General features: G+C 67.4%; 2 protein-coding genes across 4 annotated transcripts; both read left to right on the top strand.

The window, feature by feature from the left end:
• Positions 1-3,604: 3,604 nt before the first annotated feature.
• Positions 3,605-5,811, top strand: CDK2AP2 (cyclin dependent kinase 2 associated protein 2). The gene is made up of 4 exons (XM_004618479.2): positions 3,605-4,213; positions 4,526-4,626; positions 4,723-4,855; positions 5,310-5,811. Exons 1-4 carry the CDS (start codon positions 4,132-4,134, stop codon positions 5,375-5,377), a joined length of 384 nt encoding a protein of 127 aa, XP_004618536.1. The 5' UTR covers positions 3,605-4,131; the 3' UTR covers positions 5,378-5,811.
• A 528-nt stretch (positions 5,812-6,339) lies between these two features.
• On the top strand, positions 6,340-18,228 carry PITPNM1 (phosphatidylinositol transfer protein membrane associated 1). 3 transcript variants are annotated; one of them, XM_055144020.1, is made up of 24 exons: positions 6,340-6,489; positions 7,646-7,767; positions 8,890-9,104; positions 9,188-9,309; positions 9,441-9,665; positions 11,084-11,410; positions 11,486-11,581; positions 11,657-11,764; positions 12,619-12,680; positions 12,757-13,007; positions 13,236-13,425; positions 13,514-13,621; positions 13,757-13,914; positions 13,982-14,163; positions 14,614-14,784; positions 15,140-15,301; positions 15,469-15,617; positions 15,708-15,818; positions 16,324-16,440; positions 16,616-16,764; positions 16,841-16,990; positions 17,081-17,264; positions 17,367-17,495; positions 17,737-18,228. In XM_055144020.1, the coding sequence occupies exons 2-24, from the start codon at positions 7,690-7,692 to the stop codon at positions 17,989-17,991; spliced, it is 3,699 nt and encodes a 1,232-aa protein (XP_054999995.1). In that variant the 5' UTR covers positions 6,340-6,489; positions 7,646-7,689; the 3' UTR covers positions 17,992-18,228. The 3 variants fall into 3 exon arrangements, with proteins under 3 accessions (XP_054999995.1, XP_054999994.1, XP_054999996.1); XM_055144019.1 differs by lacking the exon at positions 6,340-6,489 and adding an exon at positions 6,741-6,903; XM_055144021.1 differs by lacking the exon at positions 6,340-6,489 and adding an exon at positions 7,114-7,141.
• Positions 18,229-18,232: the final 4 nt, after the last annotated feature.

Raw genomic sequence — 18,232 nt, 5'->3', positions numbered from 1 at the left:
CTGAGCCCCCCTTTCCACGATCCCCAAGGCACCATTTCAATGCCAGCTTCCTGGGGTGCCCACGTGCCAGCCCCCCAGCCCGGGCTCGCAGCTGCAGGGAGGCTGGACATCGCGAGGGCCTCACGGTCCCCCTGTCCCTCAGCCTGTGGCAGGCTGCTAGGATTCTCTTCCTGAAACGCCGCCTCTCCGGGCTGGAGGGAGTGTGGCAGGAAGGTGTTTGTCCGCATGCAGCCAACCGGGGTCTTTTTTTTTTTTTTTAATTTTTATTATATCACCATGTGGAAAGATACACAGCTTTCAGGTTTATGTCTCAGTTATACCATATTCAAACACCATCCCTTCACCAGTGCCCATATTCCACCACCAGAATCCCCAGTATACCCCCCGCCCCCCACCCCCCACTGTATAACTGATGAATTTCACTTCATTTTCTCTTTACCTTGATTATGTTCCATACTGCAAAACAAAACTCACTATTGTTGGCCAACCGGGGGCTTGTCCGCAGCACCCCAGAAGGTCCCCTGCGCCCTGCCGGGAGTGCTCCCTGAGCACTGCTGAGTGTGGCCCAAGGCACCCCTGCAGCAAGTCAGTGGGTGTGCTGCGGGTGGCTTGGCAAGGGGGGTCGTGAGGGCGGGAGCCTGGCCTGGTCAGGACTGGCAGAGCCGGCCACGAGCCCCGACTCGGCACGACCATCACGTCCCCAGAGCCTGTGTGCGAGCAGTCGTCAGGCCACGCCGAGGTCCACTTGCCGTGGGAGAGCGTCAGAGCAGACTGCACACGCCGCCTGTCCCACGCAGAGAAGAGCCGGAGGAGGCCAAAGGGCCCGGCGAGATTGTCTTCACGGCATGAAGCGTACTTAGACGCGGGGTCGGGGTCGGGGGGAAGCAGCATTCGAGAGAGTTCGAGGGCTTTTCCAGGCACAATGAGCAGGAGATGAGCGAAGCCGTGTCCAAGGGAGGCCGGAAGAACAGCGCCAAACGGCTTCCGGGAGGAGCTGTTCTATAATTCTCCTAAATATTGCTTTCCTGGAGTTTTTCATAGACAGAAGTTAATCTGGGGGGCAGGAGTCATAGGAGGTCCAGTTCTGATCCCCGGCATCCCATAAGGCCCCCGGAGCACCACCAGGAGTGATTTCTGAGCTCAGAGCCAGGAGTAACCCCAGAGCATGGCCAGGTGTGGCCCTAACATAACAAAACAAACAAAAAAGTTAATCTGGGCGTTATCAGAGGAAAGTCTTGTACTTTTTTGTTTGTTTGTTTTGGGGAAGCAGGGGGATGGCACACAAGCTGTGCTCAGGGTTTACTTCTGGCTCTGAACTCAGAAATTATTCCTGGCCGGGATCATATGGGGTATACTGGGGATCGAACCCGGGTCTGCCGCGTGCAAGGCAAATGCCCGATATGCTGTACCACCTCCGACTGTCTTGCACTACTGAGTCTCACCACCCCATAGATCCTCAGGTAGCTGATTTACTGAGGGGTCCGCCCTTCTCTGCGTGCTTCCTTAATTGCTACCTTGAGGTGGTGCCTCGTTTCCCTTCTCCAAGGAGCACAGGATTTGCATGTCAAAGGGATGTTGTCCTAATACCTACGGGCTACTTCAGAGTTAGGGAATCTCTTTTCTTTGAGGGGGGCGGCACTCCCAGCGATGCTCAGGGGTTACGCCTGGCTCTGCACTCAGGACTTATTTCTGACGGAGTTCTGGGGATCATACACGATGCCAGGGATCAGACTCGGGTCAGTCACGTGCAAGGCCAAGGCATACTACACAGCCCCTATCACATTTTATGCCTTTCTTATCACATTTTAACGTGGGTGTGGACTGTCCACATGATATTACTGATAATGTGGACCTTGACCACCTGACCGCCTGCAGGTTTCTGCCAGGTTTCCATGCTACCCAGTGGGTTTCTCCTCTACTGCTCTACTCTGTCGCGGCAGAGCCTGGCAAGCTCCCGGTGGCGTATTCGCTATGCCAAAAACAGTAACAAGTCTCACAATGGAGACGTTACAGGTGCCCGCTCGAGCAAATCGATGAGCAATGGGATGACAGTGACAGTGACAGTGCTCTACTCTGGAAGTCGTCCTGCACAGTGTAAGGGATGGGGGATCACGATCCACGCAGGAAGGCAGTAGAGCAACATGAATCACTTTGGATTCTTCCCTAGACATCCTTCTCCCCTCCCCTATGTTCGTGTAGGTTCTTAGTGTGGGCTCAGAGGGGTGGAGGGATGGCAAAGCTCGGCGTGTGAGGGGTCTGGACATGAAAGGCTTTGAGGCGCTGGTGGTGTGGGGCAGGGAAGAGGAGCGTGAATTTGTAACCAGAACAACACTATGAGGTCATGATTTTTTTTTTCTTTTTGGGTCACACTCAGCGATGCTCAGGGGTTACTCCTGGCTCATGCACTCAGGAATCACTCCTGGCGGTGTCGGGGGACCATATGAGATGCTGAGAATTGAACTCGGGTCGGCCGAGTGCAAGGCAAAAGCCCTACTCGCTGTGCTATTGCTTCAGCTCCCCTAGGTCGTGATTCTTATTCCCCATTTTACATCTGGGAATTCTCTTGCCCTCACACCTGGCTGTCTTCCCCGGGGCCTCCTCAAAAGGGATGGGCTCCAGCTTCTCTCCCCACCCGGAGCAGAGCTCCTGGCGGCCGAAGACCCCATGCTCAAGGCCCCTCTCCACACGTTCAGAAGAGCCTCACGCATGAAGGAACCGGCAGAGGAATCCAGGTGTGTGGTACCCGGGACTGGGCCTCCTTCGCCCAGATTTCCCATCTCCCAGTAGCTAGGCGGTCACACCCAGGGACTGCACACACACACACACACACACACACACACACCGCCGCCCCCCCCCCCCCCCCCCCGCCATGTAATCCTGTCAACGGCCAGCATCCAGAGACTTAAAAGCCAGCTCCCGGAAGCCTACTTCCGATATCTTATAGCCTACTTCTCCCTCTGGGAGAACGTGGCAAACTACTGGGAGTTTTCTGCCCACATGAGAGAGCCTGGCAAGGTCCCCATGGTGTATTAATATGCCAAGACCAGTAACAAGCTGGGTCTCATTTCCCTGACCCTGAAAGAGCCTCCAGTACGGCATTGTTGGAAGGACGAGCAGAGAGAGGCTTCTAAAATCTCAGAGCTGGACGAATGGAGATGTTACTGAGACCGCTGGAGAAATTCGACGATCAACGGGATGATGATGATGATGACATCTGGGGAAACTGAGGCACGCAAAGGCGAGCAACGTGCACCTGGGGAAACCGCTGGCGGGGAAGGCGTCTGTGATTCAAAGCACCCTTCCAAGCCCGGCCCGGGACACGGATCCAGGGACAGCGCTTAGCCGAGGTTCGCTCTCCTACGGACCGTCTACGGGGGCCACCGGCGCGGGGCCTGGGGCCGGGCAGGACGAAGGGTCCTTGAAGTCACCCTCGGACCTCACCCCAGCCTAGACCCCCAGCCAATTCCAAGGGGCTGGCTCGGCGGCGGCGTCGTTGAGGGACCGGTTGCCATAGGGACAAAGGCCGGCTGGCGCGAGGCGCATGCGTGCAGCGGGGCCCGGGGCGGCACGGTGACAGGTGACGTCAAAGCGCACGGGGTGGGGCGCGGGGCTCGGAACGTCAAAGCGCTGCGTCCTCCGGCGCCCGGAGCTGCGGGCGGGCGCGCTGGGCAGTGCGGACCGAGACCCCGGGGGCGGCACGCAGCGCCGCGAGGGGACGGCACGCGCGGAAGCCTCCCGCGCACGCACCGCCGCGGCCCGCGGTCCCCCGCCTGCCGGGCCCCGGGACTCATCGCCGGGCGAGCGCGCCGGCCCGGGCCGCGAACTCGCCAATTGTGGAGGGCGTCGGCCCGCGCCCAATCGGGAACAGACAGGTGCGAGGTCCGGAAGGCGGCGGCCAATCAGCGGCGGTTGCGACCTGTGGGGGCAGGCCTCGGCCAATGAGGACGCGCGAGTGACATCTAGGCCCACCAATCGGGAGTAAGGAAGCCTTCCTGGCCGCCCGCCCTTCCGGCCCGAGCTCTATTTACCAGGGGCGTGCAACCCGCTTGCCAATCAGATCGCGGCTGAGCGGCCAGGCAGCCAACCCCGGAGGAGCGGCCGGCCGGCGTCCGCCGCACCCAGGAGTTGGGGATGTCCTACAAACCCATCGCCCCCGCCCCCAGCAGCACCCCCGGCTCCAGCACCCCGGGGCCCGGGACCCCGGTCCCTACAGGTGAGGCCCCCCCTGCATGCCTGCTTGCCTGCCCGGGCGGTCGAGGTGTGCAAGAGACGACGGCCTGACTTTTGCAGCCGGGGGCCTGCCGCCTGCCCTCGCCCGGCCTCAGTTTGCCGGCCCGGGAGTGGGCGTGGCCACGCCGGGGCCGGTGGGTGGAGCGCGGGGGAGGGGTTTGTCCCTGAAGTTGAGCGGCGGGGCTGGAAGCATCCTGCGGGAGGGACCCGAGCGTGTCCGATCCGGTCGCCGGTTCGGAGCGCCGGCCGCCGGCGTCCCTGCCCCGCGCTGACCTCTGCCTCGCGCCTGTTGCAGCCGGAAGCGTCCCCTCGCCGTCGGGCTCGGTGCCGGGAGCCGCGGCCCCTTTCAGGCCCCTGTTTAACGACTTTGGGCCGCCCTCCATGGGTTACGTGCAGGTGAGTTGGGGTCCAAGCCTTGCTTCTGGGGGGCACCCCTGACCCGCGCCCACCCCCACCCCGGGGGCCTGCGTTCACTGCCTGGTCTCTTGACAGGCCATGAAGCCACCGGGCGCCCAGGGCTCCCAGAGCACCTACACGGACCTGCTCTCCGTCATAGAGGAGATGGGCAAAGAGATCCGGCCCACCTACGCCGGCAGCAAGAGCGCCATGGAGCGCCTGAAGAGAGGTGAGTGGCCAGCCTAGCACCGCACCGGCCTTCGCTGGGGGACCAAGGACATCTGGAGGCCACGGGAGCCATGGGCGCTGGCCAGTGTCTCTCCCTGGAGAGGTGCTGAGCGAGCTCAAGGCGAGGCCAGTGGGTCAGGCCTTTGCCTTGCCCGCTGGTGACCCGGGTTTGATCCCTGGCATCCTTTACGGTCCCCTGAGCCCTGCCAGGCGTGATCCCTGAGTGCAGAGCCAGGAGTCAGCCCAGAGCATCACCGGGTGTGGCCCAAAAACTGAAAAGAGGGAACGTGGTGCATCTCCAGACGGCGCCTTGGGGCACCCTCTCAGCCCAGCCCCATGCTGGACTTGACTTCTGATGGGTGGGAACAGGGGTGGGGAGGGCGGGGGAGGGGCCGGACTGTGAGGTCCCGGGGACCTGAGTGTCACACCCGTTCTCCCACTCTGCCCCACCCCAGGCATCATCCATGCCCGGGCCCTAGTCAGAGAGTGCCTGGCCGAGACAGAGCGGAACGCCCGCACGTAACCCGCCGGGACCTGCCCGCGCAGCTGCCGCCACCGCCGCCGTCCGGACGTCTCCCGGCCACCGCAGGGCATCTGCTTCTCCCTGGCCTTCACCCAGCCTGGGCCTCCCGACCTGTGTCCGGCGGTGGGTGCCCTCCAGGACCCGGGGAGCAGTGCTGCACAGGGCCCCCCGCCCCGGTTAGCTGCCCGGTCGTTATGCGTCCGCCGTCCCCACCCCCAGACCTCGGACAGTGGTGGAGGCGGTGGATCTGACACTCGCTCCTGGCTCTGACCCCACCACTGGTCCTGCCCCTAACCCCCCCAGCCCCCACCCAGCCGGCCCTGCCACCACCTCCCTGCCTTGTCTCCTGGGCCACCGTCACTCTTTTCTCAGTGTGTCTTTTGCTAAATATGCCCTTTTTTCTATAAATAAAGGATAATTTGGAGTTGTGCTCAGCTGTGAAGTCTTTCTGAGTCTGGTCCTTGGTGTTGATAACCCTGTTGTGTGAAGCAGGAGGAAAGGAGCAAAGAGGAGACCCAGAAGTGAGGGTGTTGCTGTGTGCCCGGGCGGGGGGGTTCCCTCGGGGCCACCTTGTGCAGGGGAGAGCCCTGGGGGGCCTGGAGCGCTGCCCTCAGCCGCTGGTGCCACCAGGGGGCAGCACTGGGCACCAACTGCCTCCCATCTGGAGGGCACTGCCCCAGCGGCCGGCGCTTCCTCCGGCTGGGTGCTAATGCCCCACAAGGTGCCAGTGCGGGTCCGTCCCTCCCCACCCTTGCTTTAGTGCCTGCCACCCTGAGCTCTAAACCATTACCCGAGCCCTGGCTACGCCCCAGGCCTGACCGCTGGGGGGGCGGCCGGGAGCCGGGCTGCACGTGGCCGGCAGCCCGCGAGCCCGGCTCCCCTCCACCTTCCCGGGCCTGAGCCGCCTGGGCGTGGCCCCTCCAGCCCAGCCCTCTGGAGCGCAGCCTTTGCCCAGGGTCCGCGGGTGGCTTGCACCGGAAGGTATAGGTGGGGAAGTGCGGGGAGCCTCATGTCCGACTGCCCGAGAAAGCCGGGCGTCCGCCGGCCCGCGCCCGGGCGTGCTGCTGAATGACCCCAGCGGACGCCGCTGGGACCCCAACCCGTCAGCAGAGGCAAGTGAGACCCGCTGCACCCTCTCGCCGGGCTCCGGGCCTTCCAGAGGCCGGCGGTGGGCGGGTGGGACCCTCCAGCGCGCAGCGGGGCTCCGGGCCCGGGCGCGGGGGGAAACGGGGAGCGCGGCCCCGGGGAGGCGGCGGGCGGGGCGCGGGACCCCGCGGGCCGGGGAGGGCGGCCGGGCCCAGGAAGGGGGCGGGGCGGGCCGGTGACGCGGCGGCCGCGGGGGACGGGCCGTAGGGGCGCCGGCGGCGGGCCGGGAGCGAGGTCGGGGCCATGGGCCGGCGCTGCGCCTGCGGAGGGGCCGGCCAGCGCGGGGAGCCGCGGCCGGGGCTGGGGGCGCTCCGGGCTCCGTCCCGAGGCCCAGCCGCGCCCGCCCGCGCCGGGTGAGGGGCGCCCGCCCGAGCCCCGAGGTGAGCGGGCACCGGGGCGCGGGGCGCGGGGGACGTGCGGCCGGGGGGCGCGCAGCCGGCTCGCGGGCGCGGGGAGCGGGCGCGGGGAGAGGTGCGGGCCGCGGGGCCGGGGCGCAGGTGGGCGGAGCGGGGCGCCCGGGCGGGGGCTCGGCCCGGGAAGCGGGGGGCGGAGGACGGGGAGGCTGCGGATCCCGGGGGGCGGTCCAGGAAGGATGCCGGGGCCCGGGCGGCCGGCCAGGTCAGCGAGGCAGGTCTGGGGAAGCAGCGTGATCTGGTCCCGGAAGGTCGCGTGGGGTGCGGGGAGCGCCGCGGCTGCTGAGCAGGGGCGCGCCGGCTTCTGCACGGGAGACCCCCACCACCCGGGAGCCCGGCTCGAAGTGGACATCGGGGGTCCCCCCCCTACAACTCGGGGAGCGGGGTGCCGGGGGCGGGCCCGGGACCGAGCCGGGCTGGAGGGGCCGGGGGGGGGGCTCGCGGGCGCCGGGGGCCGCGGCCGCGGGGGGCTCGGGCCGGCCGCGGCGGGGAGCGGCCGCCCGGGGGGCCCGCGTCAGCGCGCGGTTGCCTTGGCGACGGCGGGCGGGGGCTCGCGGAAAGGAGGTCAGCGCTGGGCCCCGCGGCGCTGGGCCGGCCCGCGTCTCCCGCCGGCGCCCGGGGCTGCGGCCGCCCGAGCCCCCCGGTGGGCGCGCAGGGCTCGGGCCGCGCGCCGCCGCCCCGCACTGAGGCCGCGCCCGCCCTGCGCCAGGCCGAGGAGCCGAGGCCGCGCGGCGGCCCCCGAGCGCCCCCAGGATGCTCATCAAGGAGTACCACATCCTGCTGCCCATGAGTCTGGACGAGTACCAGGTGGCCCAGCTCTACATGATCCAGGTGAGCGCCTCCATCCCTCCCGGGGCTGGGCTAACGGCAGCAGCCGCAGGCCGCACCCCGGCCGGCGCCAGGCCCATCCCCACCCCCCCACCCCCAGCACTGCCCCGCTCCGGGGCTCCGGCTCCCAGGACCAGGTCCCCCTACTTCGGGGGCCTTGTGTCTCCCGCCCCCCCCCCCCCCGTCCCTCCCTTGCCCGGCCCCTCCTGCGCGCTCAGCCCTGCTGATCTCTAATCCTCTTTAGAATCTGACCCACCCCAGCGTGGGGAAGGGTTCTGCCTCCCAGGAAGCCGGGCAAAGACATAGACACAGCGGCCAGTTCCCAAACTGTGTCCGATAGGGGCCCCCGGAGCGGAGGACAGGAAGGCAGACAGGGGCTGGGGCGAGGGGGCCCCCCGGGAGGTGTCCCCCGGGAGAGGATGGATCACGGAGCCCCCGGCTCAGCATGAGAAGGATTTGAGATTAGCCAGCCACTCGGAAGGAGGTCGCAGACTGGTCATGGGGCCTCAGCGAAGGAGGGGTCCGGGGGCAGGCCCTCCGGGGGGGCCGGGGGATAGGACAGCGGGGAGGGCGTTTGCCCTGCATGCGGTTGACCCAGGTTCCATCCCTGGCATCCCATATGGTCTCCTGAGCACCGCCAGGAGTAACTCCAGAGTGCAGAGCCAGGAGTAACCCCTGAGCACTGCTGGGTGTGGCCCCAAAATAAAAACAACAGAGGCAGGTGGCCCAGAGGTGGGGTCCAGGCCCACCCACGCTGGCTTTCTTGCCCCAGACACAGCCCCCAGGCCCCCATTCACCTGAGAAGTAACCTGGGCTTCTCCTGGGTCCCTCCACGTCCGTCTCTAGATCCTTCGCATCCAGCCCCACCCCCCATCCTGTGTGCTCTACTTTCCTGCTCTCCGTGAGAACAGACATCCCTGGGGACCCCCCAGGACTCCCCCTAATAGCGCCTGCCACAGCCCAGACTCACCTTCCTGCCGACAGCCCAGTGCCGGGCTCTGGGTGGTGACAGGGAGGCCGGGCCCTGACTTGGGGGGTCCGGGGGCCAGTTTCGGGGCGTTGCAGAGGCCAGGCTGAGGGTCCCCGAAGCCGAGGGGCTCACCCTGCTCACCCCTGGGGCTGCAGAAGAAGAGCCGGGAGGAGTCGAGCGGCGAGGGCAGCGGCGTGGAGATCCTGGCCAACCGGCCCTACACGGACGGGCCCGGGGGCAGCGGGCAGTACACGCACAAGGTCTACCACGTGGGCTCCCACATCCCAGGCTGGTTCCGGGCGCTGCTGCCCAAGGCGGCCCTGCAGGTGGAGGAGGAATCCTGGAACGCCTACCCCTACACCCGGACCCGGTGAGCGGGCAGGGGCGGGGCGCCCTCCGGGGTGGGGGCGGGGGCCGTGCCCAGCCCTGACCCGTGCCCCGCCCCCTCCCCAGGTATACGTGCCCCTTCGTGGAGAAATTCTCCATTGAAATCGAGACCTACTACCTGCCAGACGGGGGGCAGCAGCCCAACGTCTTCAACCTGAGCGGGGCTGAGAGGAGGCAGCGGATCCTGGGTGAGGCTCGGAGCCCCCCCACCACACCCCCCACCACACCCCCCACCACACCCCTCCTGGCCTGGCTTTCCCCATCCCCTGGGGGACCCAGCCGGGCGGGGTGTGGCTCAGTGCTGTCCAACCCCCCGCAGACACCATTGACATCGTGCGCGATGCCGTGGCCCCTGGCGAGTACAAGGCGGAAGAGGACCCGAGGCTGTACCGCTCGGTCAAGACGGGCAGGGGGCCGCTGGCGGACGACTGGGCGCGCACCGCGGCCCAGACGGGGCCCCTCATGTGCGCCTACAAGCTGTGCAAGGTGGAGTTCCGCTACTGGGGCATGCAGGCCAAGATTGAGCAGTTCATCCACGACGTCGGTGAGCACCTACCCGCACCCGCTGCAGGCGCCCTGCCCGCCCGCAGCCGCCGCGCCAAGCCCCGAGGCGAGCGCTAGGCGGCCGGAGGCTGGCCACGCACTCAGGACCCCGCCGGCCACCCATCAACGGAGCCAAGAGTCTCCTTCGGAGGGGTGCTCCCGGGGGACCCCCACAGTTGTGGTGCCACAGAGTGCAGGCTCTGATATAACTTTTTCTTTCTTTCTTTTTTTTTTTTATTGCTTTTTGGGTCACACCCAGCGATGCTCAGGGGTTATTCCTGCCGGTGCTCCGGGACCCTATGGGATGCCGGGGATTGAACTCGGGTCGGCCGCATGCAAGGCAAACGCCCTCCCCGCTGTGCTATCGCCCCGGCCCCTGATGTAATTTTCTTGGGGTGGCCTCTACCCCTCTGTCCATCTGTCATCAGGGACTCTAGACCGTTAGCCCCGCCCCACTCCCCAGGATGGGAAGTTGAGGGCCCCCTGCAGACAGAAGGGTCACTTCTGGGTGAGGACACTGGGGCTCCCCTCTGCCTCGCCGTGGCAGCCCAGCGGTCCCGTCTCTACTGAGCAGGTGGTGCCCAGAGCATGAGCCCCTGTGGACGGAGTGATGGCCGCGGGCCAGATTCGGTCTTGGCTTTGGTTTTGATTTGGACCCTACCTGGCATTAGTACTGCCACGCTTTGGGCTGAGCCATCACCCCGCTGATGCTCAGGGACCCCGGGGTGCCGGGGCAGGGCCCACGCTCCAGCCCGTAGCTCCCTCTGGCCCCGCTTTTTAAACAAGATTCCTCCTCACACCCCCACGGCCCTCCAGGTGGGCACTGTTGTGATCCTCGCGTGCAGACGGGAAAGTGAGCTTAGAGAATAAAGAGGCTCCTGCCTTACATCTGGAAAATTACCAAAAAAGCACAAATAAGCGAAGGAAAACCGCCCCCGTACAACCACCACGGAGAGAGATTTCCTCCCCGCGGCCCGGGCTCATTAGCGTTCAGCCGCCGCCGCCTTCCTTCCCAGCTCCCTCCCGGCGTTCCTAACTTTCTTCCTCTGCTTAAGAGGAAAATATCCCAGAATGGGTATCATCTTTCACTAGGACCTTCGTTAAGTGCCAGCACTTCCATTAACTATTAACACCTTCATTAACCACCAACAATTTCATTAACTGTTCGCGCCTTAATTGTTAAGCGCCCCAGAGGAGGAGCCGGCAGGAGGTCCGCGGGGAGGAACCAGTGCCACAGCAGTGTGGTGGGGTCCGTGCCTGGTGTGGGGGGGTGCGCCTGGGGGAGGGTGGGCAGGAAGACACTCAGCCTGCCCGGCTCTGGCTCTCTGGGTGGGTGCTGGCCCCGGGGGGCCGGGCTGGGGGGCTGCAGCGCTGAGGACCGAGAGGGGGACGTGACCCTGAGGCCCCGGCCCCCGGCAGGTCTGCGGCGGGTGATGCTGCGGGCGCACCGCCAGGCCTGGTGCTGGCAGGACGAATGGACAGAACTGAGCATGGCCGACATCCGGGCCCTGGAGGAGGAGACCGCCCGCATGCTGGCCCAGCGCATGGCCAAGTGCACCACGAGCGGTGAGAGCCCCGAGGCCGAGCCCCCCGGGAAGCCGAGCGCCGAGCCCCGGGCGGGGACCAGCCGCGCCAGCACCCCCGACGGGCCCGAAGCCCCCCGCGGCCCCGACGCCTCCCCCGACGCCAGCTTCGGCAAACAGTGGTCCTCCTCGTCCCGGTCCTCCTACTCGTCCCAGCATGGAGGTGAGCGGGGGCCCAGGGCGGGGGGCCGGGGCGCACGGCCGGGCGGCGCAGGCTGAGCCCCCGCTGGGCCCTCAGGTGGCGTGTCCCCCCAGAGCCTGTCCGAGTGGCGCATGCAGAACATCGCCCGCGACTCCGAGAACAGCTCCGAGGAGGAGTTCTTCGATGCCCACGGTGAGTGCCGCTGTCCGGGCCCGGGCGGGGGTCTCGGCGGCTGGTCCCCACGCTGACACCGCCCTGTCCCTGTAGAAGGGTTCTCGGACAGCGACGAGGTCTTCCCCAAGGAGATGACCAAGTGGAACTCCAACGATTTCATCGATGCCTTTGCCTCCCCCATCGAGGCCGAGGGGGCCCCAGGTAACGGTCACCCCCCCCTTAGGCTGCCTCCATCTGCACCGCCCCCCACCCGTCCACGGGCTTGGGGAGTAACTTAGTCATGACCTCAATGGGGTCGTGAGAGACACGTCTCCCCAGAGGGGGGCTCACTCGGGACGCAGAGGGGCGGGAGCCGGGCAGGAGCCGAGGCACTGGCCTTGCGAGCGGCTGTTTCTGGCCAACTTGGTTTGATCCTTGACATCGCATATGACACCCAGACTACAGAGCCAGGAACAGACCCTGAGCACCCCCAGATGGGGCCCCAAACCTCCCTTCCCCACAAAATATAGGATGGATTGGAGCCAGAGGGATAGGTCCGAGGCAAAGCACACGTTTCGCATGCAGGGGCCCTGGGCTGCAGCCTCAGTGCCACACGGGCCACCAGAACCAAGCAAGGAGCAGCCTTAAGCACCCAAAACAGACAAAAAGACACGATGATGTGGGGGGGGGAGGGCATCATGGTCCCGACAAGCTCAGTGGGGGTCTTCACTGGGGCCTGGGAGGGGCGGTCAGGGTGGGTTTGGAGGATGGCCTGGGGGAGTCATGGCAGACCGGGTCCTGGTGGGCGGGGGAGCTGAGTTAGGGGCACTGACCCATTTCCCTATGCTCGTGTGTCCTGCCGGACGGGGCAGGGTGGGGGGAACCTGCCGGGCTGGCCGGCCTGTGGGAGGGGAATCCGCCCGCTGCGGCCTGGCGCCAGCAAGGCCCAGCCAAGACTCTGGAGATCTGGGCGAGATGATGGGGCAGGAAGCTGCTCAGGCAGGCGTTGGTTGGAAGGGTCGGGCGAGGGGCTCCCCAGGACCCCCCAGCCTCCTCCCGGCTCTCCTGTCCCACAGAGCCCGGAGCTGAGGTCACCAAGGACATCAGGGACGGGACCCGAGTGCCCAGGGACTCGGAGGTGAGAGGGGCCCCCTGCCCGTGTCGGGGTTCTGCCTGCCTGTGGCCGGGCCCCTCTCACACACGCCCCCCCGCAGGGCCCGGATGGAGCCAGCGAGCTGGGGGCCGAGGCGTGCGCCGTCCACGCCCTCTTTCTCATCCTGCACAGCGGCAACATCCTGGACCCGGGCCCCGCCGACGCCTCCTCCAAGCAGGCGGACGTGCAGACTCTGCGCCTGGCCTTCGAGGCCGTCACCCGCATCCACTTCCCCGAGGCCCTGGGCCACGTGGCCCTGCGCCTGGTGCCCTGCCCGCCCATCTGCGCCGCTGCCTATGCCCTCGTGTCCAAGTACTGCTGGGGCAGGGGGAGCAGGAGCCCCCGGGGCCAGGGAGGCCTGGGGCGGGGGTGGGAGAGGTCAGGGGTCTCCGGCACAGTCGTGGGCACGGATGCCGCCCGCCCCAGAGGCCTGCGGTGCTCGTGTACACGTGCACAGGCCCAGGGGTGATGGCAGAGGATGGGGAGGCACGGGGGGCCTGGGGGGCCTCTCCACCCCACCGGCCACCCCCTCTCTTGCAGCCTGAGCCCCTACAGCCACGACGGCGACAGCCTGGCCCGCTCCCAGGACCACATTCCCCTGGCCGCCCTGCCACTGCTGGCCACGTCCTCCTCCCGCTACCAGGGGGCCGTGGCCACCGTCATCGCCCGCACCAACCAGGCCTACGCCGCCTTCCTGCGCTCGGCAGAGGGTGCCGGCTTCTGCGGGCAGGTCGGGGGCTTGGGGGGGGGCCCCCCCGCCGCCCGCCCCCCCCTCCCCCAGAGGCAGCCCCTCCTGATGGCACTGCCCTCTGGCCCAGGTGGTGCTGATTGGGGACGGCGTTGGTGGCATCCTGGGCTTCGATGCGCTCTGCCACAGTGCCGGCACGGGCACGGGCAGCCGGGGCAGCAGCCGCCGGGGCAGCATGGTCAGTGCGGCCGTCGCACGGCCCCCTGCCTTCTCCCGCTTCCTGCCCCACCCCCACGCCTGGCCCTCCGCTTCCAAATAAGTCGCCATCCCTCATCCCTACCCTGAGGATCCTTCTCTGCCCGGTTCCTTTTAGAACAACGAGCTGCTTTCGCCCGAGGTTGGCCCCGTGCGTGACCCGCTGGCAGAGGGCATGGACGGGCTGGGCCGGGCCAGCCCGGAACCCTCAAGTCTGCCCCCCCAGCGGCCCCCCAGCGACGTGGCCGGTCCCGAGGCGGAAGGCGCCCAGAACAGGTGTGACTCCTAGCCCAGGGCCGGGGCCAGGGTGGGGGTCCCTACTGAGCCCCTGTCCTCCCCACAGCCTGCAGGCAGCACCCTCGGGCAGCTCCTCGGGGGAGCCGCGGCGGGCCAGCACCTCGGAGGCTGCCGATGGCCCGGCCAGCGCCACGCGCCTCGACTTCAAGGTCTCCGGCTTCTTCCTCTTCGGCTCCCCGCTGGGCCTGGTGCTGGCACTGCGCAAGACAGTCATGCCCGCCTTGGAGGGTGAGCGCGGGGCCTGGGCTGATGCGGGCGCCCCCGGCATTCCTCCCCGCCCCCCCCCCACACACAGCGCCATGTAGGGGCCTGGCACGGGGCCCAGAAAGAAGGGACTTGCCGAGGCCAAGTCCCCAAAGGGCCCAGGAGGAAGCCAGGGCCCGCGAGAGGGAACGAGAAATGCTCCTTCCCCCAGCTCTGAGCCACAGCAGCAAGAAGGCTCTGTCGTCCCCCTCCCCCTTTAAAATCCTCGCGGGGGCCGCTCCCGGTGGTGCCGGGGAGCATAGGTGTGTGGAGTGGAACCCTGTAACCTGCTCTCAGGGGCCGCTTCCTGGCCGCCTCACCCCTTAGCCCATGGCTCTCGCTTGGAGCAGTCGGGGGCGCTGGCTCGGGCCCCAGAGCAGGAGAGGGTGCTGTTTACACTGACACCCCCCTCCCCCACCGTCTCCTGGGGACCAGTGGCCCAGATGCGACCGGCCTGTGAGCAGATCTACAATCTCTTCCATGCGGCTGACCCCTGCGCCTCCCGCCTCGAGCCCCTGCTGGCCCCCAAGTTCCAGGCCATTGCCCCCCTGGCTGTGCCTCGATACCAGAAGTTCCCCCTGGGAGACGGCGCGTCCCTGCTGCTGGGTATGACCCCCCATGGCCCCCCACCAGGACAAACGGGGGAGGATGGTGTGAAGTAGCTGCTGCCTTGTGGCCCCTCACCTCTCCTTGGGCCCGGAGCCCTTCCTGGCCACGTGTGTGTTGGGGTGGGGGTGTCTGGGTCCCCAGGCTCCTCTGATGTTCTCTGTCCAGGTGTGAGGGGCAGTGAGGGGGCATCCATGTGCCAGTGGCTGAGCAGATGCCAGTTTTGGGGTGCGGGTGCCACTATCCAGAATCCTGTGTTGGCGTGGGCAGACACGTGGACACCTGCCTGACCCATGTGTTGGGGGGGGACTGAGCCCTGCCTCAGCCCTGCCACTGAGGCCATGCCCTCCTGCAGCCGACGCTCTGCAGACCCACTCCAGCCTCTTTCTGGAGGAGCTGGAGCTGGTGCCCTCCACGCCCACCTCTGCCAGCGGCACCTTCTGGAAGGGCAGTGAGTTGGGCGCCGAGGCAGCCCCGCCGCCAGCTGCCCCCAGCACCACCGGCGAGGTGGTGAAGAGTAAGTCGGGGTCCTCCTGGCTCGCGGGGTGGGAACGGCGGGGTCACCTCGGAGGCCCAGCATTTCCCACCCCTCACCTCAGCACCCAGCCCGGGCTCTTGGCGGAAAGGAGGGCGGGGGCCGGGGGGAGAGGCCCCCGCTGACCCGCTGCCCGCGCGGCCGTGCAGTCCTGGAGCGCTGGTGGGGGACCAAGCGGATCGACTACTCGCTGTACTGCCCCGAGGCCCTGACCGCCTTCCCCACCGTCACGCTGCCCCACCTCTTCCACGCCAGCTACTGGGAGTCGGCCGACGTGGTGGCCTTCATCCTGCGGCAGGTGGGCCCGGGAACACAGCAGGGGGTGGGGCAGGGCCGCCCAGGGTGGGGGCACCCTTCCTAGGGTCTAATCTGCCCCGCCCCTGTGCAGGTGATCGAGAAGGAGCGGCCACAGCTGACCGAGTGCGAGGAGCCGTCCATCTACAGCCCAGCCTTCCCCCGGGAGAAGTGGCAGCGCAAGCGCACGCAAGTCAAGATCCGGGTGCGGACCTCCTGCAAGCCTGTCCCTATTGCCCACCCAGCCCTCTGGACCACGCCCTGTAGGCTACTTCCACCTGTGTCCCTGGCCCCGCCCCACAGGCCACACCCATTCCCCAGGTCCCCTCACTTTAGCCCCGCCCCTCTAGGCCACACCCAGCAGAGTCCCCGCCCCTCTAGGCCACACCCAGTTTAGAGTCCCGCCCATTCCAGCCCCGCCTCTCTGGGCCACACCCAGCACAGAGCCCCGCCCCTACAGGCCACACCCAGTTTGGAGTCCCTGCCCACCCGGCCCCGCCCCTGTTGTAGCTCCTCCTCTTGCCCAGGCCCCACCCCTACCCTGAGCCTGGCTGTGGCTTCGCCCTGCCTCCTTACCTCTGCCCCCACCCATCCCAACTCATGCGCCCCCCAGTTTCATCGTCCACATCCCAGACCTGCCCCCTAGGACAGACCCAGACAACACGGTCACCTGGCTTTCCTCCCACGCTCACGCCTTCTCCTTTCACCAGAACGTCACATCCAACCACCGGGCGAGCGACACGGTGGTGTGCGAGGGCCGCCCCCAGGTGCTGAATGGACGCTTCATGTACGGGCCCCTGGACGTGGTCACACTCACTGGAGAGAAGGTGAGACCCAGAGCCTGGCCCCGTCACCGCTGCACCCATGGGCCGGCGCTCTGCTCTTGGTTCCCGGGGGCCTCTGGCCTGATGGGTTTAGCACCCCCTGAGACCCCCCACGCCGGGCTGTCCAGGGCCCCAGTCCCTGTGGGGACGCTGCTCTGACCCCAGCTTCCCTGCCCAGGTGGATGTGTACATCATGACGCAGCCACTGTCGGGCAAGTGGATCCACTTTGGCACGGAGGTCACCAGCAGCTCGGGCCGCCTCACCTTCCCGGTGCCCCCCGACCGAGCCCTGGGCATCGGCGTCTACCCGGTGCGCATGGTGGTCAGGTGAGCGCGCCCCACGAGGCCTCTGCACCGGGTGGGGGCTGGCGGCCTGGCGCGCGCTTACCCCCGCCCCTCGCAGGGGCGACCACACGTACGCTGAGTGCTGTCTGACGGTGGTGGCACGGGGCACCGAGGCCGTGGTGTTCAGCATCGACGGCTCCTTCACCGCCAGCGTCTCCATCATGGGCAGCGACCCCAAGGTGCGCGCCGGCGCCGTGGACGTGGTCAGGTAGGCGTGGCCGGGGCCTGGTGGGAGCCACGACACCCCTGCCCTGCGGCGCCGCGCTGACCGCCGCCCCCCTCGCGCGCACCCCCGCAGGCACTGGCAGGACTCGGGCTACCTGATCGTGTACGTCACGGGCAGACCTGATATGCAGAAGCACCGCGTCGTGGCCTGGCTGTCGCAGCACAACTTCCCCCACGGCGTGGTTTCCTTCTGCGACGGCCTCACGCACGACCCGCTGCGCCAGAAGGCCATGTTTCTGCAGAGCCTGGTGCAGGAGGTGCGGCCGGGAGGGTGGTGGCGGAGGCCCTGGTGGTCGTGAGGACCCCCCAGCATGCCCTGCCCTGCCCCCAGGTGGCTGACTGCCCCGCCCCCCCTGCAGGTGGAACTGAATATCGTGGCCGGCTACGGCTCCCCCAAAGACGTGGCCGTGTACGCGGCGCTGGGCCTGCCAGCCAGTCAGACCTACATCGTGGGCCGCGCCGTGCGGAAGCTACAGGCTCAGTGCCAGGTGCGGGCTGGGAGGGCAGGGCTGAGCACCCCAAGGTGGGCCTCCTCGGACAGGGGTCTCTGCGGGTCCTGGAGGTCCACTCTGCCTCCTTCTGTGGGACCAACCCAGGCAACCACAGCAACGGCACTTCCTGCCCAGCAGCTCCCCCACCCCCACCCCAGGTCCCCGGGAGGGGCGGAGCCGGGAGCTAGGCAGGGTCAGGCGTGTGGCGCTGCCCTTCAGCCCTGCCCTCTGTCCGCAGTTCCTGTCCGATGGCTACGTGGCCCACCTGGGCCAGCTGGAGGGCGGCTCCCACCCTCACACCTCGGCGGGACCCTCCAGGGCCAAGAGCAGCTACGGGGCAGCGGGCCCCGCGGACTTCCTCCGCAAACAGAGCCAGCTGCTTCGCTCCAGGGGCCCCAGCCAGGCTGACCGCGAGGGCCCGGGGACGCCCCCCACCACGCTGGCACGGGGCAAGGCCCGCAGCATCAGTCTCAAGCTGGACATGGAAGAGTGAGGCCAGGCTCCCCTGCGCCCGGGTTATTTATTCACACGCTACCTGCGGGCCACGTGGAGGCCACGTGGAGCTGGGCCGGGCAGCCCCCCGCCCGCCTCGGCCCCCAGCCCCACACCCTGCACCTGCCCTGCCCCTCAGGGTCACTTCCCTTTCATGTGGGGGACACAGCCAGCCCCGGGAAAGGGAGGGGGCTCTCCATGCCTGTACGCCCACAGAATAAACACCAACTGCTCCCTGCCTG

This window comes from Sorex araneus, chromosome 6 (genome assembly GCF_027595985.1).
Source record: "Sorex araneus isolate mSorAra2 chromosome 6, mSorAra2.pri, whole genome shotgun sequence".
Lineage (NCBI taxonomy): Eukaryota > Metazoa > Chordata > Mammalia > Eulipotyphla > Soricidae > Sorex > Sorex araneus.
This window is presented reverse-complemented; position numbering and strand designations above follow the sequence as displayed.

Coding starts and splice junctions, on each gene's coding strand:
- CDK2AP2 (XM_004618479.2), top strand. CDS start 4,132: ATGTCCTACAAACCCATCGCCCCCGCCCCCAGCAGCACCCCCGGCTCC. Junction 4,214..4,525: donor CGGGACCCCGGTCCCTACAG/GTGAGGCCCCCC, acceptor CGCCTGTTGCAG/CCGGAAGCGTCCCCTCGCCG. Junction 4,856..5,309: donor CATGGAGCGCCTGAAGAGAG/GTGAGTGGCCAG, acceptor GCCCCACCCCAG/GCATCATCCATGCCCGGGCC.
- PITPNM1 (XM_055144020.1), top strand. CDS start 7,690: ATGCTCATCAAGGAGTACCACATCCTGCTGCCCATGAGTCTGGACGAG. Junction 11,582..11,656: donor GGAGTTCTTCGATGCCCACG/GTGAGTGCCGCT, acceptor CTGTCCCTGTAG/AAGGGTTCTCGGACAGCGAC. Junction 16,441..16,615: donor TCACACTCACTGGAGAGAAG/GTGAGACCCAGA, acceptor TTCCCTGCCCAG/GTGGATGTGTACATCATGAC.